This window comes from Strix uralensis, chromosome 3, assembly GCF_047716275.1.
Source record: "Strix uralensis isolate ZFMK-TIS-50842 chromosome 3, bStrUra1, whole genome shotgun sequence".
Taxonomy (NCBI): Eukaryota; Metazoa; Chordata; class Aves; order Strigiformes; family Strigidae; genus Strix; species Strix uralensis.
In genome coordinates, this window is record NC_133974.1 from 116,333,364 (window position 1) to 116,352,461 (window position 19,098).

Sequence of the window (19,098 nt, forward strand, 5' to 3'; positions counted from 1 at the left end):
GCTTTAAGTAAAATAACAAATGATGGGTCCAAACCAGGACATGCCTGGGGGTGCTCAGATGTGCAAAATACTGGTTTGCGTACATGCACAGCCAGGTTACATGTAAGCACACCCGCTGCAGCGCAGGGGCAGAAGTCATTGCATTGCTTGGCACTTCCTGGTCTGAAAAAGGGTAACAGCAGCAAATTCTGCACCAGTAAATATTTAATTTAAATGTTTAAAAATATTTAAATTTCAATCCTGCTGCTAAAGTGTTTTGGATCCTAAAACACTGTCGCAGAGAAATTGCTTCAAGCCCTTTTAGGGGCTCTTACAATGTTAATGTTTGTTTAAACATTACAGCGTGCTGTATTAATGCCTTTGCCCTTTCTCAAATGGCCTTCTGCAGAGCCACTGATGTCAGCCAAGCCCACCCGATTCTCTGCACTACACCAGCTCAGGGTCAAGTGATTAGTGAGTTATTAACGTGGAGCATTGCAGCATCAACCCTCACCCGCATGCTGGGGCAGTGTCTAGCCAGTGCTTCCCTCAGCGTGGAGGGTTTGATCCGGACAGCACCGGGGACCGGCGGAGCTTGGCTCCATCCTGGCAGCCTGGACCTTCCCACGACCTAGCTCCTATTTCAGGGCTTGTCCATCTATTTAAAGCGCACGAAGAAGGGGAAAAATGCACTGGAAATGTAGCGTGTGCATGAGACACCGCGCCAAATATTCAGTTTCTTTTAGAAGCCGATAGCAAGGGATCCCACGGCTTTTTATTTTGTGTTTTTTTTTCCCCTTTTAGCAATACATGCTTGAAAATGATACAGGCCCTATTAGGGATTAGAAAAATCGTCTGCTGGGTGAGTGAGTAGATCAAGCCCTCGAAAACAAAAAAAAAAAGCAGGAACCTGGGTAGTTTCGCAGAAAAGCGTTGCCAGCCAAAGCACAGTGAGCCCCTTCACAGCCACAGCTTTAGGATGGGAGCAAGGAGCCTGCTGTGCCAGGGAGAAGGGGAAGACAGCGAGGCGACTGCCTGGGCCACCACCAACAAGCAGCGAGCCTTACCACGCTACAGGAAACTGTAGCCTCCGGTGATAAATAGGAGACCCGGGAGCACAGGATGCACGTAGGGTGAGCTCGGCGGGACGAGGGGATGTGAGCCGGCCGCTGACGAGTCCCTCTGTCTGTCCGTCCATCCAGCTGGCGGGATGGCCATCGCTGGGCTGCTGCTGCTGTTGTGGCTGGTGTGGGGGTCTGGCGGGGAGGACGCCGAGGTGGTCTGCGCTGGTACCGCCTGCTACACCCTGCACCAGGCCGAGCTGGGCTGGAATGGCGCCCAGGAACGCTGCCGGCACAACGGTGGCAACCTGGCTCCGGTTCGCGACCCTGGAGAGGCTGAGCGGCTGCGGGAGCTGCTGGTGGCGGCCAGCTGGCTGGGCCCAGCCTGGATTGGGCTGTCGCTGTCGAGGGGCCAGTGCACCCAGCCACAGGAGCCACTGCGAGGCTTCGCCTGGGCGGCCGGCGGGGAGCCTGGTAACTACTCTGCTTGGCTTTCCGAGCCCGCCGTCACCTGCCTCAGCTCCCGCTGTGTCAGCCTGCGGCTGGCCGGGCCTGCCGGCACCATCGGCTGGGCCGACCGCCCGTGCCGGGCCCCGCTGCCTGCCTTCCTCTGCAAGTTCAGCTTCCGGGGGATGTGTGGGCCCCTGCCGCTGGCCGGGCCCGGCCGGGTCAGCTACACCACCCCTTTCGGGGTGCACAGCCCCCGGCTGGCGGCGGCCCCCTTCGGCACGCTGGCGGAGGCCAACTGTGAGGGGAGCAAGGGTTCGGCCTTCACTCTCTGCAAGGGGCCGCTGGAGGGGGGAGGCTTCGCCTGGCACCCCCCCGGGCCCCTCTGCCCCGCCGCCTGTGCCCACCACAACGGGGGCTGCCAGCACCGCTGCCTGGAGGGGCCAGGGGAGCCCCCGCGCTGCACCTGCCATCCCGGCTACATCCTGGCCCCTGACATGGCCTCCTGCCTGCCCGAGGATGCCTGCCACCCCAACCCCTGCCAGGGGACCTGCCAGACCCGGCCCGGCGGCTTCGAGTGCACCTGCGAGGCCGGCTACACCCTGGCACCCGATGGCCGCCACTGCTTGGACGTGGATGAGTGCCTGGCCAAGCCCTGCCAGCATGAGTGCCACAACACGGCTGGCAGCTTCATCTGCCTCTGCTGGCCCGGCTACCGGCCAACAGGGCCGGGTGGCCACCACTGCCGCGACGAGGATGAGTGTGCCCAGCCTGGCGTCTGCCCCCAGCTCTGCCTCAACGTCCCTGGCTCCTTCCACTGCGCCTGCCGGCCCGGCTACCAGCGCCAGCCCGATGGCGGCGATGCCTGTCTGGATGTGGACGAGTGTCTGCGGGACCCCTGTCCTGGGCCCTGCCGCAACCTGCCTGGTGGCTTCCAGTGCCTCTGCCCCTCCGGCTTCCTCCCAGAGGAGGATGGACATGGCTGCCATGCCACACCCACTGCTGGAGAAGAGCCCACAGGGACCCCCAAGAGCACCCCATGGACCACGGGCATCCCACAGACCACACGCATCCTCCAGACCACAAGTGCCCCACGGACCATGGGCATCCCTCAGACCCTGGGCATCCCCGTTGGGATGATGCCCACAGCCCCCACAGCAGTAGGGTCAGCACCTGGCCCCGAGCACACCACCGATGGCCCCAGGCTGCTCCTCTACTACATCCTGGGCAGCCTGGTAGCCATCCTGCTGCTGCTGGCCTTCGCCCTGGTCCTGCTGGCCTGCAGGAAGAGGGCGGCCAAGCAGGAGAAGCGGCCAGCCAAAAGCGCCGCAGACAACTACTGCTGGGTGCCTGAGCAGCCAGAGAGCCACGGGGCGGGCAGCGAGCACAGGTAACAGCACCCGGGGCAGCAAGGGGGGAGGCAGAACCATGAGTGGCAGAGAGTGTTTTTGGAAATCAAAAAGAAAAACAAAAGGGGGGTGGTGGGGGTGATGCTGTCTGTTCAACATGTTTTTGCATGTCCTGGGGTTCCTTGCGAAGCAGGAGCTGATCTCCCCCAAAAATCAGGTGTTAGCACTGGGTGGGAAGGCAGCCCAAATCAGTCCTGTGGTTTATAAACCAGCCGCTGCTCCTCCAAGGGAAGGGTTAACAGGGACAGTGCTACGAGATGGAGAGGGAGTGGGGTTGAATTTGCCTGCCAGGGCTGCTCCTCAACTCTGCAGAACCTCACCATGCTTAAAAATAGTGAACTATAAGTATTGATTTGTCTTCCTAAAGGAAAACAGTTAATTTCATTTTTCATTTGGTCTCCTCTACACGTATTTGAAATGCTGACATGCAAAAGCAGCAGCTTCCCTGCCCTGTCCCCACAGCCCCCCCATCCTTTGCCACCCCAAAAGCAATGCTAGTCCCCTCATAGCCTGCCTGGCAGCTGAAAGCCTGCATTCAACCCTTGGTTTTGCCTGGTTCTCATTGAAATGGTTTGAAACTCTTACATGTTTCAACAGGGTAAGAACTGGTTTCTGCAGCCACAAGCAGGGAGGTTTTTTTAGGGTTTTGTTTTTGTTTTGGTGGTGTTTTTTTTTTTTTTTTTTTAAAGAAACAGATGTCACAGAGGTAACTGAATTAACCTTTTTAAAACTAAAGCAGCAGAGAGCTTCTCCAGTGAAGCAGACACCGTGCGGTTAGTGGAGCTATCATCCTTGCAGCTCTGTGCATGAACCTGTGCAATTGCATGGGGTTTGGGGCAGAGAGGCAGCAATGCTTCCCCCAAGGCATTGCACCCCATAAGGGTGAGACATCAATCCACCCCTCAAGTGCAGGAGATGCACAGCACAGGGAAAGCTTTTCAACTCAGCCTTGTAGACAAGGGGCCAAGGCAAAGAATATATGATAAAAAGGTAGGAAAAACTATGTTTAGGAGAACCACCTACCCGTTTCCAGTGTATTCAGTTTAAACCTACTTGCAAAACACAGAAAACAATGTTCTCCTTCAAATGCAGCTGGATAAGAGACCAGATTTTTCCTGTGGGACCATACTTTTTGGGTAGGACTCCTTCCTGACTGCTTGGGGTCCAGGCTGAGTGCATTTTCCATTCCTCCCCCTATAAAGAATACACTGGATGTTGTATATTTGCTAATTATTATATATAAAACTTTTAAATCCCCTTCAAAGCAAATACTTTCTCAGGGCGAAGTTGTTCCCCAGTCCTTCCCCAGGTACCTAACTTCAGAGAGCTGTTTATACTCAGCCACTCCTGACAATGAAGCCTCTTCAAGCTGTTTCAGCATGAATCCTCCCCAAAAGACTGAGAGGCACAGGGGCCATTCCTGCTTCCCATCAAGTCCTGCTAGCTTCACTATGTACCCCATGCTCTATAAGGCTAAAAGGTGCAAGAAAAGAACAGGCATGTGATTTGAAGGGTACATAAGTTTCCTGAAGTTTCTGCTGGTTTTATTGTATACTTGAGGCTTAATTGCTACAGAAATGGGAACCAAACACAAAGGAGTTTGCTGTAGGCAGTGACCTGCATCCTGTTCTTCCATGTGTGGAGGAAAACCCTTTCCTGCTGTTTTTTTGGTCTTCATTTCTCTGTTGTAAAATTTAAAAAAAAAAAAAAAAAAAAGACAAAACAACACAGGAAAATGTAGCTGATAGAAATGTTTTTCATGTTCTGTCCATGCTTCCTTTTCTCCGCACAGTGGCTGGGACAAGCAGTGAATGCAGCAGCAGCATTCTTGAAAGTCCCTCAGAAAATTCATCCCCTGTCTGTGTTATGACAAGCCAGCAAAGCATTTAGAATACATGAATAAATTAAGCAAACGAATAATCCTACCGAAATCAGTGAGACAACCTACATACATTAAATTAAGCCTGTGCTGGCAGGCTATGCCGACTCAGGGTCTGTATGGGGAAAAAGCGGTCACAGCAACGTGCCTTGCATTGCAGGGACTACTTCACTTACTTTATCAAAAGCTGAGGCATTTTCCAGGCATTAACAGTCTCAGGAATGTTTCTGCCTTATTTTTCAGTTAAGGTATCAATTGTTGTATGTAACACTCATTCCACTATGAAAAAGGGAAAAGGAAGCATAAGCGTGGGCTCAGAGCTGGTACAAATCTGAGAGGTGTTATTTATTCCAGAAATTTCTGAGTAAAATCTATAATCCTGATTTCTGTTACGACCTTTGTGTATTCCAGTATGTGTACTGTATTACTGTATGAGTATGGTAGTGGGTCCAGCCTAGGGAAGACATTAATTCATGCCTAGGTTTAGTCTGGGTTCTCTCTGGTGGAATATTTCCTGATGTAGCATCCTTCACCCTGATGCAATTACACCTGGATAATCTCGTGTCTCCCTTTCTTCCTGCCACGAACCCAGCAGGAACGTTTGGATCTGTGTCTTCATCAGGGAGTTATCCAGGGCCTGGTGAATCCTGCAGGCTAAAGCAAATAGGAAAGGGACCAGATAGTTTGGTACCACATCTTACAGTCAGAGGAGATGGGGTGTTCATCCCAGCCCAAGGGGGTTTTACCGCAGTGGGCTCTGTTCCTCATTCCTTCCATATAAACGAGGTGCCATTAAATACAAGACCTATAACTGTCCTGCTGCCACCGCAGCGGAATGGGCTAGCTGACACGTCTGAAATGCTTTGTACATATCAAGTGGTTTGTAATGAGGTGTTATGTTTTTATGGTCCGGAATTAAGACATGCCTCATCCTTTGTGGAAGTAGCACGTCAGGACTAAATTTGACTTCGTCATCGACACGGCAATGGTACAGCACCACAGCTTTGCAGTTGCCTTTGACTGAAAGAATAAGGTTATCCCACACATTGTATGTTGCTTTTCTGATGAAACACCAATAAAATCTAAACAGAATGTGTCTTCTGTGTTTTTTAATAAACATATATGATATCAAAACCTATTGATTTGGTACCCGTAATCCTTGCATTTCCTGCAGTGGACGACAGTGGTAACAAACCCTCTATCAGTGCTCATCGTGCATGTAGCGAAGTCGGTAGGGTCTCAGCCTTTCATAGGCACCACTGTCCTGAGCGAGGGTCATTCACTTCATGTCTTCATGAAGTCTATCGGGACACAAGACCATGGGGTGGGGGCACTGGGATGCTCTCAGTTGGATCCTAAGCCTATGAGCAAGGTTCTAAGCCCACAGGCAATCCCGCTGATTTCAGCATAGTTCTGTATGAGGGCTGAGATCTGCTTTGCTGGCTCTGTCAACAACAGAAGTCACTTGATGAATTCAAACTGCAAGGTTGCCTGTGGCTAGAGCTGCCTCCATGACATGCAGCACCAAAGCAAGCCCATCCTTAAAAGGGAAAAGGTCACAAAGATGGGGGAAAAACCTCAACGACACAAAAACCCCCACTCGTATCACCCGTGTCTGCAATGGCATTCATGTGGTGTTTTATCAGTCATTGACATTTGCCTTAAGTAGTGTTTAAAAACAAGAAAACTCAAAAATAAAAAAGACACTGTATCCCATGATGGATGTTTGGTGCCTCCACACATCAAACTACAAAGAGCATTCCCAGAGCTGTTCTGCCTGCCCCGGAAAGCACCCACAGGGATAAGGCACTGGCCATGCAAAATTTGCCAGCAGAGTCTGGCCCTGGGGGCTGGTCCCTGCCAAGCACAAGGAGCTGCCAAGGGTAGGATGGTGGTTATATTTTAGCAGGAACGTTGCTGCCAGCCAGAGAGTGGCAAGAGATGGCCAGCCTGCTGGTACCTCTAATCCTATCTATTTTGCCCTGCTGAGGCTGGGCCATGTTGGATGGAGTTTCCCCTGCAAGAGCCTCACAGCTAACCTGACAAACCAAAGCGAAGGAGCGCAACATGGTAATTCAGCCACCCCCCAGGATATAATTTTTCCCCATTTCTGGGAAAGGTACTGCAAGGAAACGACCTCCACCAGAAGAATTTAGAGAAAAGGTACTGACTAATGTTAAAATACAATCTACAAAATACCATGCTCCTTCCTTCAAATCCCACAAAGAATCAGCCACTGCAAAACCGAATGTTTTAAATGTCTGCTCATTTCCTCTTTTCATTATTTTTATCTTTTAAGTATTTCTTGGCATTTGGCTCTCCCCAGCCCTTTCAAGGCTGCTAAGTGCAGTTCATGTCTTGCTGAGCAGATCTGAGCAGTGCAGTGACAACATGAGGAAGGGAAAGAGCCAGCCTGGGGCAGAGGGGAGATCCTTTGGCTTTCCTAAGGGAAAACTCAGCCTCAGGTGCCTCAGGCTGCTAGGCCAGTGCATGTCTTGGAGATGTTGCAAGGCTCAACGCAAAAAGCTCATGGAGAAGGATAAGAGTCTAATGCCCCTAAATAAGCAAAACTTCCAATATTTTCCCTGCTGGGGTCCTGACAAGGTTGGTCTAGCCTCCCCATCCCCTGTAAATTGGGCTACATGTGAGCCATCAATTACAGAAAACACCCATTAATTCAGCTACACTGGCTTGGGGCAGGGGCACAGGAGTTGGACAGGGTAAAGGCAGGTTGCCAGGTGAAGGTGATGGTAGGAGGAGAAGTCACATGCTTGCCATGCCAGATATCACAAACACCCAGCCTCGAGGCTTTAATCCCTGTGGGAAACTGGCACCAGCAGCTTTCCCTTGTTGTAGTCCAACAATTAACATAAAACTATGAGTCAGAGGGAAAAAAAAGTACCAGACATGCTTATAGGACCTAGCTCAGCCCTACCACTACTCTCAAATTGTATTTTCTGCATTCAAACTGAAAACTGTGGCTGTAACAGACTATGGAGATGCCAGGGCATCTGTGAAGAAAACTTATCTTCCCAGTTTTAGCAAGAAAGAAGACTCACTCACCACCTGGCATGACCTCCCCAGCCCTGCCTTCTCCAAAGCCATCACTGACAAAACTCTCTCCGGGCAAACCTGCCCTAAGTAGTGCTCTTAATTAATATGCAGCCAATTAAGCATCCTCAGTGCAGTTGTGCAGCAACACCCCCTTGCAGGTCCCTGCCTTGCCTGGGTGCCTGACCGGGTATTAAATCTTGTGTTTGGGTGTATTTTTCTGGTGCTTCCTGGCCTTGAGATATTTTTCTCTTTGCATCTGATCCAGTGCAAGGAAATTCACTTTTTCTGCAAGGGATTCCTGCCCCGGACCTGCAGGGACATGGCTTGTATGCAGGGGGTGGATGCCATGAAACCCCCAGCAGATCACCCAAATCCAGGAGAAGGGACTCCCGTGAAGTTTTAAGGATCCCAAGTGGGATTGCATGCAGGTCATGCATAGATGGAAAAGCATGTATATGCTATTTAATGGTCTGTATGCTATTTAATGGTCTGCTTTTCTTTTTTTTTTTTTTTTTATCTTGACATAACAATTTAAGATTATGTTATTCTATTCTATTAATTATATCAATTATGTCATATTATATTACATTATATTACATTATATAACACTGTGTATAACTGTTAGCATTCTGACATTAGGAACCTCATTTCCAGAATCCAACAAACAAGCAAAGAAAATCCGTGACACATACCCCCATAACCGCAGGTCAAAAGGACTATTCGAAATACCCGCTATCAGCATTCTTCCGGCTGAAGGGTGACAGTGACATTTCAGATGAGTCAGACTCAAGTAAAGTGAAAGGTCTCCCTCCCGTTATCGCATCAGGCAGCCGGTAATGTCTTGCAGAAACTTTGCATTGCGGAGGAGCATGATTAATCAACTTTTATAACGGAAAAGCAGTATGTCAGCAGGAAGGGCATTTCTGTATCTGTGAGTCAGCCCATCAGGGCCACATCAGCCACCGCCCGTCATGCTTTGAGGCAACAGAGGGAAAAGATTGTCAGAATAAAAAAAGAGTTATTAAAACATGATTAATCTTGTTTCTCCTACCCTGATAATCTTTCCCTTCTACTGGCAAGATCAATCCTGCAAACTGTTGGTGGGGCAAGGACATCAGTGTGATAATATGGGAACTCATTGTTTCGGGAGTACTATATTTTTTTCCTGGAAATTTTTGAAATATTTCTAATCACGCAGCCTTGAAAAGGAATTTTTTATCTGCTTTTATAATTACTTTTAAAAAAAAGAACAGAAATCTATTAGTGTTTTTTTTTTTCTTTTCCACCCATTACATTGTCTTCTGTCTTTTCCCGTTGTTTGCCCTGACCTTTCCCCCCTTATTTTGTTGGTTTGCTTCTGAAAACAGAAAAAGAAAAAAATGAAAAAAAAAAAAAACCAACCCAAAAACGGAAAAAAGACCACCAGAAGTGAAAAAAATGAAATGAAAACTGGGGAAGCAACAGGTTTTACTAAAGCAAAGAAAGGATGGCATTACCAAGCCCTCCAGGAAACTTCTGGGAATGATCCTATTTACATGTTTTGTGGTGATGAAGAGGAACTGGGTGAATTATTTTATCTGGGCAGTGACTGGCCCTGGCCAGAAGGCCATTGCAAGCTCACCCATATATACACAAATTTGTCCCTCTTTTCCAGAGGTCAGAGGAACAGTGGATCAGACCTACAGGATATATGTCACCTAGGAGGGGATGATGGCTTTGGGTTGAGATCAGGGAACCCTGGCTTAAGCCCAGCCCTTGCCCTGGGCTTCATTAGCAGAGAAAACAAACCTGCCCTGCACTGTTCCCCAGCCTGCCTTTCTCCTTGGGGTACAGCTGATCAAATTAAACCCCACAGACATTTATTTCCTGTGCAGGTGATAGAGCTGAAATTTCCAAGGGGATGAAATAATAGATTTGAATGCTCTCTAGGCCAAGATCTGAGCTCTCCATTGCTCCTCCTGCAGCCTGAGCAGAAAACGGCATTTCCTTGATATTCCCCTTCCCAGAGAGGTGGTGGATGACGGTACAACAGAGGCCAAAGACAAGCAGGGGGAAAGGCTTTGGATAAAGAGCATGAACTCCTCCACTCCCGTTTCCATCAGGCTAGCTTCGCAGCTACCAAACAGCACATCTTGTTTGGTGATGTTTATTATTATTATTATTACTGATTATTATTGCTCTTTACCACATCTTTCCTTTTCTCCACAGCCCACAGCCTTGCATGAGCTATATGAACCACACAGGGCTGGAAGAGGACAAGACAAACCATAAAAGTTTAATAAAGTAACCTTCTCCTTGCAATGAGTGAAGCAAGGAAATATGGATTTGCTTCTCTGCAGGGGATCCTGAGGTCTAATTGCAGTGGCTGAATCTTCTGGTAAAATCACTGCTCTCAAAATTGAAAAAAAAAAAGGGTCAAATACCCTTTCCTTTGAGTGGTGAAGCTTTGGGTGTTTGCTTTTCATTTTTATTTTGCTCTTGGCTATGTTCTGACAGCAGAGGTGGATCCTGCAAAGATAAAACCATGGAAAGGGTACAGCTATTCAGAAAACAGCAGCAGAGGCGCCCGCAAGGAAGGGGAGCCAGCAACCCTGGCCAGGCAGGAGCACCAGGGATGGGGCCCCTCTCCCGGGGCTCAGCCCCAGCTCTCCAGCAGTGTAGGAGCCGGGATGCTGTCCCCTCTCCATGCTGATTTTCTCTAATTTCAAGAGTGAGGCCACAACAGCCCTGTTTCTACACTTAACTGGGGACTGATTTGCAAAGCCTGGGGGAAATGCCACTTTTTTTCTGGCATCCCATCTTACCTCAAATCCTCCAGACTGCTTTGCTGGGCTGCAAATTATAAGACACGCAGAGATGGCGGTTCATCGCTGTTAACACCGCATCCTTCAAGCGCAGGGAAGGGCTCTCCCAAGTCCCTCACTGCTATTGCAAAAATCAGTAAATCCCCGGGGCCGCCTCAGAACTTCTCTTTTAAGAAATTTCTCTTTTGAGAGAAATTCTGAGAAAAATTTTGAGAAAAAAGACATTTCTCTTTGAAAAACCCATATTTTTTTCTTTAAAGCCTGACTTCGCCCTGGAAGGGCTGACAGCCTGACCCCTGCCTTCACTCTAGAGCATCTTTAATGCCCAGATAAGGACTGGGAGCTGCCGTCACTCCACGTCTGCAGTCCAGAGCGGCGATGGGCACTTCTTCCTGGCAGCGTGGGTGCCTGCTGCAGCCTCCCAGCCACATGTCACCCACTGCCAGCGGTAGACATCACCCTGCGCTGTGCCACCATCTCCTGGGGACCCTGCCCAGCCCCTGGAGAGCAGCAAGCGATGGAAAGAGGTCAAGGGTACAGGCAGGCACAGCCACTTGCCCTATAGCCCCTCATCCTGGCTGCCTTGAAGGTATAAAGTTATCTTGTGGTCCTGCATGGGCCGCAGCTGAGCAGCAGCCTCCCTGGGAAAAGAGCTGGTGTGAAATCAAGATGCTGAAGCTTGGTGAGGCAGGGGATGAGTGGTGGTGCTTAGGTTGGAAGAGACCACCAGGCCACCGATCGGGCCCTGACGGGGCATCCCCAGTGGGGACGGCTTGCGGGGCTGCTGCCATCACTGTCGCACGTCAGCTTGGGGGGCTGGGTGGGCTTTGGAATGGTGCTGACTGCAGTAAAGCCGAGGCTGTGCTAAGCCTTACAGCCGGGGTTCAGATGCCTGGCTGCCCTCCTGAGCTGCCGCTCAGCAAGTCGCCGTCCCTCTAGCGCTCGCTTCCACTTTGCGCAAGGAGAAAACATGTTTTTCCCGACTCGGCTCAGCCCCTAAAGCCCCCGTCCCCCGGCTGCCGCAGGTGCCCAGCACCTCAGCTCGTCCCCGGAGCATCCCGCGGGGTACGCGGGGCGCCGCTCAGCTCCCCCCGCTTTCCAGCCCCGCTCCTGGCAGCCCGGCAGCGCCGGGGGGAGCATCCCCGCGCCGGGCGGTCCCTGTCTCGCCGCCCGGCCGGGACCAGCCCGACCCCGGCTCGGCGGGGAGGAGCCGGCAGGAGGAGGCGGAGGGTGGGGGAAGCAGCTGGACGGGCCGCCCTCGCCCCGCCGCCGGGATTTACCGGGGGGCCGCCCCCGCCGCAATCCCTCCGCACAGCAGCGGCGGCGGCGGCGGCCCGTCCCCAGAGGCGCTTCCTTCCTGCGGCGGGGAGGGCCGGAGCGCCTATAAATCGGGAAGACGACGGCGGCATGCTAGAGATTTGCCGCGCCGGCCGGCTCCTCCGCCGCCTGCCATGCGGCGGGTCCCGGTCCCGCCGCCGCCGCCGCCGCTGCTGCTGCTGCTGGCCGGGCTGGGGCTGGGGCTGGGGGGGGACCCGGAGCCGGTCGCCCCCTCAGGCACGCAGTGCCTGGAGCACGACTGCTTCAGCATCTTCTGGGCAAGGCGGCCCTTCGCGGAGGCCAGCGCGGCCTGCAAACGGGGCGGCGGGCACCTGATGACTGTCCGCTCCACCGTGGCCGAGGACGCTATCGCCGTGTTGCTGCAGAACCGTAGTGGGCATCTGTGGCTTGGGTTGCATCTCTCTCCTCCCTGTACCGAACCGGCCCAGCGCCTCCGTGGTTTCCAGTGGGTGACGGGCGATCACCACACTGATTATTCCAACTGGGCGTCGTTGGGGCGGCGGTGTGGAGAGCGCTGCGTGACCGTGTCGCAGGAGCTGCGGTGGGAAGAGCGGCATTGCAAGGAGCCAGCCGACGGCTTCCTCTGCGAGTACAACTACGCCGGCAGCTGCCCTCGCCTGCCTCCCGCTGAGGGGCTGTTTGTCACCTACACCACTCCTTTCGGCGCCCAGGGCGGGGACTTTCTGGCCTTGCCGCCCCACAGCACTGCCATCATCCCGGCCATGAGGCTGGAGCTACGCTGCGATGAGAAGGAAAGCGGGGGGCTGTGCTGGGGCTGCGCCACCCCGGGAGCTTGGCCCTGCCGCCTGGCCAACGGGGGCTGCGAGGGGACGTGTCATGAGGAGGGTGACAGGCCGCACTGCTCCTGCCCCGATGGCAAGGTGCTGGAAGCCGATGGCCGCAACTGCAGGTCGCCCTGCGCTGGCGCGCCCTGCAAGCATCACTGCATCGTCACTGGCACCACCTTCGTCTGCATGTGTGACTCAGGCTACCAGCTGGCCGCTGATGGCAGCAGTTGCGAGGATGACGACGACTGTGCCGTGGTGCCAAGGCTGTGCGAACAAGTCTGCGTCAACACCGAGGGCGGCTTCGAGTGCCACTGCCACCTTGGCTACAAGATGCTGGACGGGCGCTGCCAGCGCATCTCCCACTGCTACGAGGCGCCCTGCGAGCAGCAATGCGAGGACGTGCCTGACGGGTACCGCTGCAGCTGCGTTGCTGGCTACACCGTGGACCCGCAGGTGCCCACCCGCTGCATGCTGCACTGCAACCGCAGCCAGTGCCCAGCCAAGTGCGACCCTCACACCAGGTCCTGTGAGTGCCCCGACGGCTTCGTGCTGGATGAAGAAACCAACAGCGAGGAGACCTGTGTGGACATGAACGAGTGTGATATGAACTACTGCCAATACAACTGCACCAACCACCCCGGCGGCTACGAGTGCCACTGCCCTGCCGGCTACCGTCTCTTTGACAAGAATGACTGCATCAAAATCTCGGAGGAGGACGAGGAGGGAGCGTTCTCAGGGGATTTCAGGCCTGAACCCCAGACACCCATCCCCAGCCGGACCCCACCAAAGGCAGTGCATCTCCACCCTGGCGTGCTGGTGGGCATTGCTGTGGGCGTCCTCTCTGCAGCCCTGGCTCTGCTGGCCCTGGGCTACCACCTGGCAAAGAAGTGCTGCAGGCCCCCTACCACCATGGATTACAAGTGCAGCAGCCCGCACGAAAAGGAGATGGGACTTCAGCCAGTCACCTCAGGGTGTGCCGCCTCTGGCCAGAAACTATAAGGAGACCAGGCAACATGGAGAGAGGGAGGTGGATGAAACTGGGTAACATTTACTGCCCCCCTGCCTGCCCCCTCCCCCCCCCCCCCCCCCCCAGCAATTTTTTAATGATAATTTGGAAAAAGCTGTGATCACCCACATTACCGAAAACATTCACTCCTTTCCAGCCGGCTCTTGCAATACTTGCGCCAGAGAGCGGGGAAGGTGGAAGTCACGGAGCGCTGCTCCGTTTCTGCTCCCTTCACAGGCAGCAGTGGGCGTTCGGCTTTCCTTTCCCTGAGCCAGCGGTTGGGGGGAGCTTCAAGGAAAAACCGTGCATGTGTTACAGGAGGGACATCTCTGTCTGGAACTGTTTAAATCTGTATCGACCATGGGAGGAGAGCACCCCTGCCACAGCTGGCCGTGGTGTTGTGGACCATGGAAGGTCGCCTGGCCCCAAAGCCGCCTCTCCTCAGCCGGGAAACGTGCCGCTGGGCTCGAGATGATGGTTTCCCCAGGGTGGGGAGGAGCTGGGACGCTCCTGCCTTCGTCTGGGTTCAGTTTAGTTTTTTTTAAACTGATGGGTGATGGAAGAAGGAGCAAAGATCTTGTGGTCAGCATTTTGCCTCGCTGCTCTGTCCTGCTCTGCCTCATCGGCAGAAATCCCAGTTTTTGTTCCCCCCCCATCTTTTGCCTCTCACCTCTGGCAGCTGAGCACTTTTCACCTTAAATCACTAGCAACAGTGGGAACTCTGCTGAGTGTCTCTGTGTGAGGGCTAAAATGCCTGATTTCTATTCCCCTCTTACCATTTCAGAGCTTTTTGAGGGGGGTCATGGAGGTTAAATGGGGATACTGAGAATGCCAGGGTAATTTTTTCCGTGGTAGGAAAAGTTATTTGCAGCACCAGTGAGCCTCATGTTCCCCATGCAATTTCTTCCATGATTTTCTGCCATTGTTGGGTTAAAATGTTTGTTTCTTTTTTTACAAACCCACTTAACTGACCCCTCCTGTCTTCAGGGTCTTTTCCTGGTTTTCCTGTAGGCTTGTCCAGAGCTGAGTCTAATCCATGTTGATGCTCACCGCTCATGGCAAAACTTTCCCAGGGGGCAGGATCTGGCCTGCTGCTTACTTCCTGGCCATGGATTGGGGGCAAATCTGGAAAAGTATTTTATGCCTTTTTCCAGCTCCATCGTTTGACAAGGAGATGAAGGGCAGTTCTGCAAAGCCAGCACACTGCCAGGCAGAGCTGGTGGGGCTGCGGGCATCCGGCTCCAGCAGCCGTAGTGGGGTGAAGCCTGTGGCTGTTGGTGCGGGCACGGCGTGAGTGAGTACTGACAGCCTTATGCCCGGGGAATATCAGCCTGCAGCAGCACATGACTTTCCCACAGGAAGTTTTGCGAGCCTAGGGTCAGAACTTGGGAGGGCTGGATACTGCAGAGGGGCTGCAGAGCTTGGGGGGTTGTGTCCCGCCAAATCCCCCCCCTTATGTGCTGAGTGAGCTTGCTATCACGTGGCATTTTCCCCTCACGATATGATAGAGCTACATTGCAGCAAGGCAAATAAAAAGATATGTGTTGTATGAACCATAGCTTTCCTAATGTAAATGGTTCAACCCACTGTTTTATATACCCGGCACATTTGTAAATACTTATTTATTTATTGGAAATATACCCTATGCAGTGCACAATCACATGGTGATTTTGTGTGTAGACTAATAAAGCTTTTACAGTCTGGTTTATAGAAAGCTGCTAATGACATATTCTTTCTCCCCTTCCCTAAAATGACTATTTCTCCTCACTGAGCACTGGCCCATCTCGCAGCCAGAGTTCCAGAAGTCACAAACCCCACTGGAGGAAAAAAAAAAAGGAGCTTCAGGCTCTTAGCAGAGCATCAGGCTGAAAACACTGCCCTGCTGGTTATTTCACCAGCATGATTAAAATAGAAGGAATGAGCCATAAATAATGGAGAACAAGAATAACATTAAAAGGACAAAATTAAAACCAAAGAAGCTGGAAATGGCTAATTTAACACTACTTCAGTGTGGCCAAGCTGGTACAGCCCCAGGGCTCTGAAGTTTCCATGGGTATGTGTTTCAGGTACCACTGGAGTTGATGTTTACCTGTGGCAAAGAGAGTGGGATTCAGTCCTCCCGAGTTTTCTTGTGGAAAATACAATTATGGTCCTGTGTGTGCTAAAGTCCCTTTGCCTGGGAATTGGGGGGGGGGGGGGGGGGGGGCTGGGGAGCAGGGGCAGTTAATTGGTGGGACCTAAGGTTTTTCCTTTCCCCTTTAGCTGAAGGGAGGTTTAGGACTCCCTGGCACCTGCCAAGGCTCAGTTTGCATAGTGTCAAGCTCTGATCTCAGTTGCTCAGAAACTCTTTTTTTTTTTTTTTTCTTTTTTTTTACATAAGGGGAACCCAAAGGGGTCAAATCGATCCTGTGCTCCCAATGCCCTGCAGAGCTGATGGAGAATCTGGTCTGGTCCTATGCCCTCACTCTGCTGTAGACGCAGAGGGGCTGATGGGCTTTGGGACTTTTCTCCATCTTTCAGAGCATGTCTTGGGAAGGAGCAGGAAAGTTTGTATTTTATTATTCTGGAGGGGCACCTGCCTCGTGGCTGGTCACTGTTTGCTAACACATTTGTAAATCCTCAGTGTCCCTGATCCCAGTGAAGGGAATGGCAATAATTACTCAGTCGATGTTATTAACTGTATCACAGGCCAGTCTTATGGCTTTTTATTTTGTAAAACTGCACAGTACACGCGAGGACCAGCTGTGCAGGACACGGCAGTCTGTCCCCTCTCCAGCCAGGGTCCCCTTTGCCCACGCCTGGTGGAGACACACATCTGGGGGGCTGGCGAGGCGTGGTGGCACCCTAGAAAGCGGTGGTCTTTGCAAGGAGGGGTCCGGGCTTGCAGCAGGGCTGGGGGTGCATGGGCTCCTGCTGGCAGGGCAGGGGTGGGCACATGCAGCCCTTGCCCTTGTCATCCCCCCGGGGAGCGGCGCAGTAGTCAAGGGGCTCTTCCTCCTCCTCCTCGGTGGCCCCCTCCTCGGCGTGGCAGCAGCAGAGGCTGGCGTCGAGGCAGCGGCGCAGCACGCCGTGGAAGGAGTGCCGGAAATTTTCAGAGAGGAAGCCATAGAGGATGGGGTTGGCACAGCTGTTGGAGTAGCTGAGGATGAGGGAGGCGTTGTTGACGGTGGCATCCAGACGGCCGGGCAGCAGGAGGTTGACCAGCTGGACCACATAGAAGGGCATCCAGCAGACCACAAACATGGCGACCACCATCAACACCAGGCGCGTCAGCTTGCCCTCAGAGCGCCGACGCTGCTGCCAGCCCACCCGCTGCGCCACCGCCCGCATCTTGCCCACGATCAGCAGGTAGCACAGCCCCATGGCCAACACCGGCAGCAAGAAGCCCAGCAAGGTGGTGTAGACCACAAAAGCGGCCGACCAGGCCGGGCTTGGCCACAGGAGGTTGCAGGCCACTGCTTGGCCATCGCGGGTGGTTGCCGTACCGGCAAAGATGGGGATGGGCGAAGCCACCAGCAATGAGAGGAGCCACACGCCCCCGTTGACCATCTTGGCCACCCGAGGACGGCGGTAGGTGGCGGCCCTCAGTGGGTGCACCACAGCAATGTAGCGGTCCAGGCTGAGGACGGTCAAGCAGAAGACGCTGGTGAACATGTTGAGCCCATCAACACCCAGCACGGTGCGGCACAGGGCCCGGCCGAAGGGCCAGTGGTGCAGGGCAGCCGACGTGGCCACGAAGGGGATGCTGAGCATGAAGAGTTCATCGGCAATGGCCAGGTTGAGCAGGTAGATGTTGGTGGCTGTCTTCATCTTGGCGTAGCGCAGGATGACAAAGATCACCAGGGAGTTGCCCAGCAGCCCCAGCAGGCACACCAGGGCGTAGATGCACTGGATCACCACCATGCCTGTGATCTCGCCCCACTCCGCCTGCCCCTGCTGCCAGCCGGCCTCCCCAGCTGCTGCGCTGGTGTTGGGGGGCACCTCAGAGGCAGCCCAGCTGGATACAGTCCAGAGGGGCACACCAGCCACCTGGGCCCCAGCCAGGAGATGCTCGGCATCGGCACTCATGCTGGGAGGTGGTCCATGGACAGGACACCGCCGGGGACGGGGCCCAGCCTGCAGCAAGGCACGGGCAGAGAGAGAAGGGGATAAGAGCTCCAGCCATGGTCCCCTTCCTCCCTCCATCCATCCCCCTCCCTGCCCTGGCACCTTCACGTCATTCCTCAGGACAGCAGCATCGCTCTCCAGGCCAGAGCATACCCAGATGTTTGGGGTCTTAGGGGCTGTGGGCGTGGGGTGTGCACCAACCACGCATGGGGGCACAGTGGCAAACCCGTGGCATGGCCTGAAAACCAGTGCCGCCATCCACCCTAATGAACCTCTACAAATTTCAACGGTTTCATTAACCCCTGTGGGGAAAGCAGACAGAAGGAGAAACCGAGCTGGGGATCTTTTACCTCTCAGTCTTCCAGGGATGGAAAGAGCATCCCACCTCCCTCCCGGGGGGCAGCAGCAGGCGCTGGGAGCTGCTCCAGTGGGATCTGCGGGCTGCTGGCAATGGGAAGTCCTGCTTGACCTGAATCAGATGACCAGAAGGATCTGGACCTTTTAAAGTGAAACACAGACCACTCTTGCCGTGTGGGAATACAGGCTGCTCTCCCTCACCACCATCACCCATGCTACGAAAATCAGCTTTCCCGTTAAATAAAAATAATGCAGGTTTCTGATTTACGCTCTCCGATACGAAAATAAAGCAGCAGACGTACCCTTCCCCCTTCTCGCTTAGGTGTGCAGGATTCTGCTCGCTGTGGCCTCGGCGGGGGTCACACCGTCCTCCGGGGCTGTGCCGGTGCTGAGCCCTCCTGCCGCCCCAGCCGGCAGCACTGCGGCGGGCGGGATGCTGCAGTCCGGGAGGGATGGGGGCCCCCCTTCCCCGCGCACCCCGCCTTCGCATCCCCCTTATAGCGGCGGGTCCCTCGGGGGGCCGGCGGGGTGTCCCCGCCCGGGCAAGGCAGGAGATGGAGGCAGGTTGCCCTGGCGACTGCCGGCAGCCCGCCCCCCCTCCCCGCGCTCGCTCCCGCATCCCTTCCGCGCATCCCCGCGCTCCCCCCGGCCAGCCCTTCCCCGCCAAGCCGCCGCAAAGCAGGAGGATGCAGGCGGGAACCCCCGGCTGGCTGGTGCCCCCTCCACCTTCGTTGGCAGGAGAGGAGCATCCCGCAGCACCGGGGCTCCAAAACCTGGGGACGTGGAGGTGGCAGGGTGAGGACCAGCCCAAGCCTGGCCCTGAAACAGGTTATGCACTGAAAATCCCACCCCAAATTCAAATCCACACT

General features: G+C 53.9%; 3 protein-coding genes across 4 annotated transcripts; 2 read left to right on the plus strand and 1 right to left on the minus strand.

Annotated features, from left to right (window-relative positions):
- Positions 1-482: 482 nt before the first annotated feature.
- On the plus strand, positions 483-10,425 carry CD93 (CD93 molecule). Of its 2 annotated transcripts, none has more exons than XM_074864064.1 (2): positions 483-2,877; positions 10,038-10,425. In XM_074864064.1, exons 1-2 carry the CDS (start codon positions 1,190-1,192, stop codon positions 10,114-10,116), a joined length of 1,767 nt encoding a protein of 588 aa, XP_074720165.1. In that variant the 5' UTR covers positions 483-1,189; the 3' UTR covers positions 10,117-10,425. The 2 variants fall into 2 exon arrangements, with proteins under 2 accessions (XP_074720165.1, XP_074720166.1); XM_074864065.1 differs by lacking the exon at positions 10,038-10,425 and adding an exon at positions 8,484-9,070 and having other exon boundaries at positions 484-2,877.
- A 1,559-nt stretch (positions 10,426-11,984) lies between these two features.
- THBD (thrombomodulin) lies at positions 11,985-15,479 on the plus strand. The gene has a single exon (XM_074864068.1). The coding sequence runs from the start codon at positions 12,085-12,087 to the stop codon at positions 13,756-13,758; it is 1,674 nt and encodes a 557-aa protein (XP_074720169.1). The 5' UTR covers positions 11,985-12,084; the 3' UTR covers positions 13,759-15,479.
- A 960-nt stretch (positions 15,480-16,439) lies between these two features.
- SSTR4 (somatostatin receptor 4) lies at positions 16,440-18,831 on the minus strand. Its single transcript, XM_074864069.1, has 3 exons — positions 18,532-18,831; positions 18,223-18,370; positions 16,440-17,881 (listed from the first exon to the last, which is right to left on the minus strand). Exon 3 carries the CDS (start codon positions 17,831-17,833, stop codon positions 16,610-16,612), a length of 1,224 nt encoding a protein of 407 aa, XP_074720170.1. The 5' UTR covers positions 17,834-17,881; positions 18,223-18,370; positions 18,532-18,831; the 3' UTR covers positions 16,440-16,609.
- Between the last annotated feature and the right edge of the window lie 267 nt (positions 18,832-19,098).

Coding starts and splice junctions, on each gene's coding strand:
- CD93 (XM_074864064.1), top strand. CDS start 1,190: ATGGCCATCGCTGGGCTGCTGCTGCTGTTGTGGCTGGTGTGGGGGTCT. Junction 2,878..10,037: donor GGGGCGGGCAGCGAGCACAG/GTAACAGCACCC, acceptor TTTTCTCCACAG/CCCACAGCCTTGCATGAGCT.
- THBD (XM_074864068.1), top strand. CDS start 12,085: ATGCGGCGGGTCCCGGTCCCGCCGCCGCCGCCGCCGCTGCTGCTGCTG.
- SSTR4 (XM_074864069.1), bottom strand. CDS start 17,833: ATGAGTGCCGATGCCGAGCATCTCCTGGCTGGGGCCCAGGTGGCTGGT.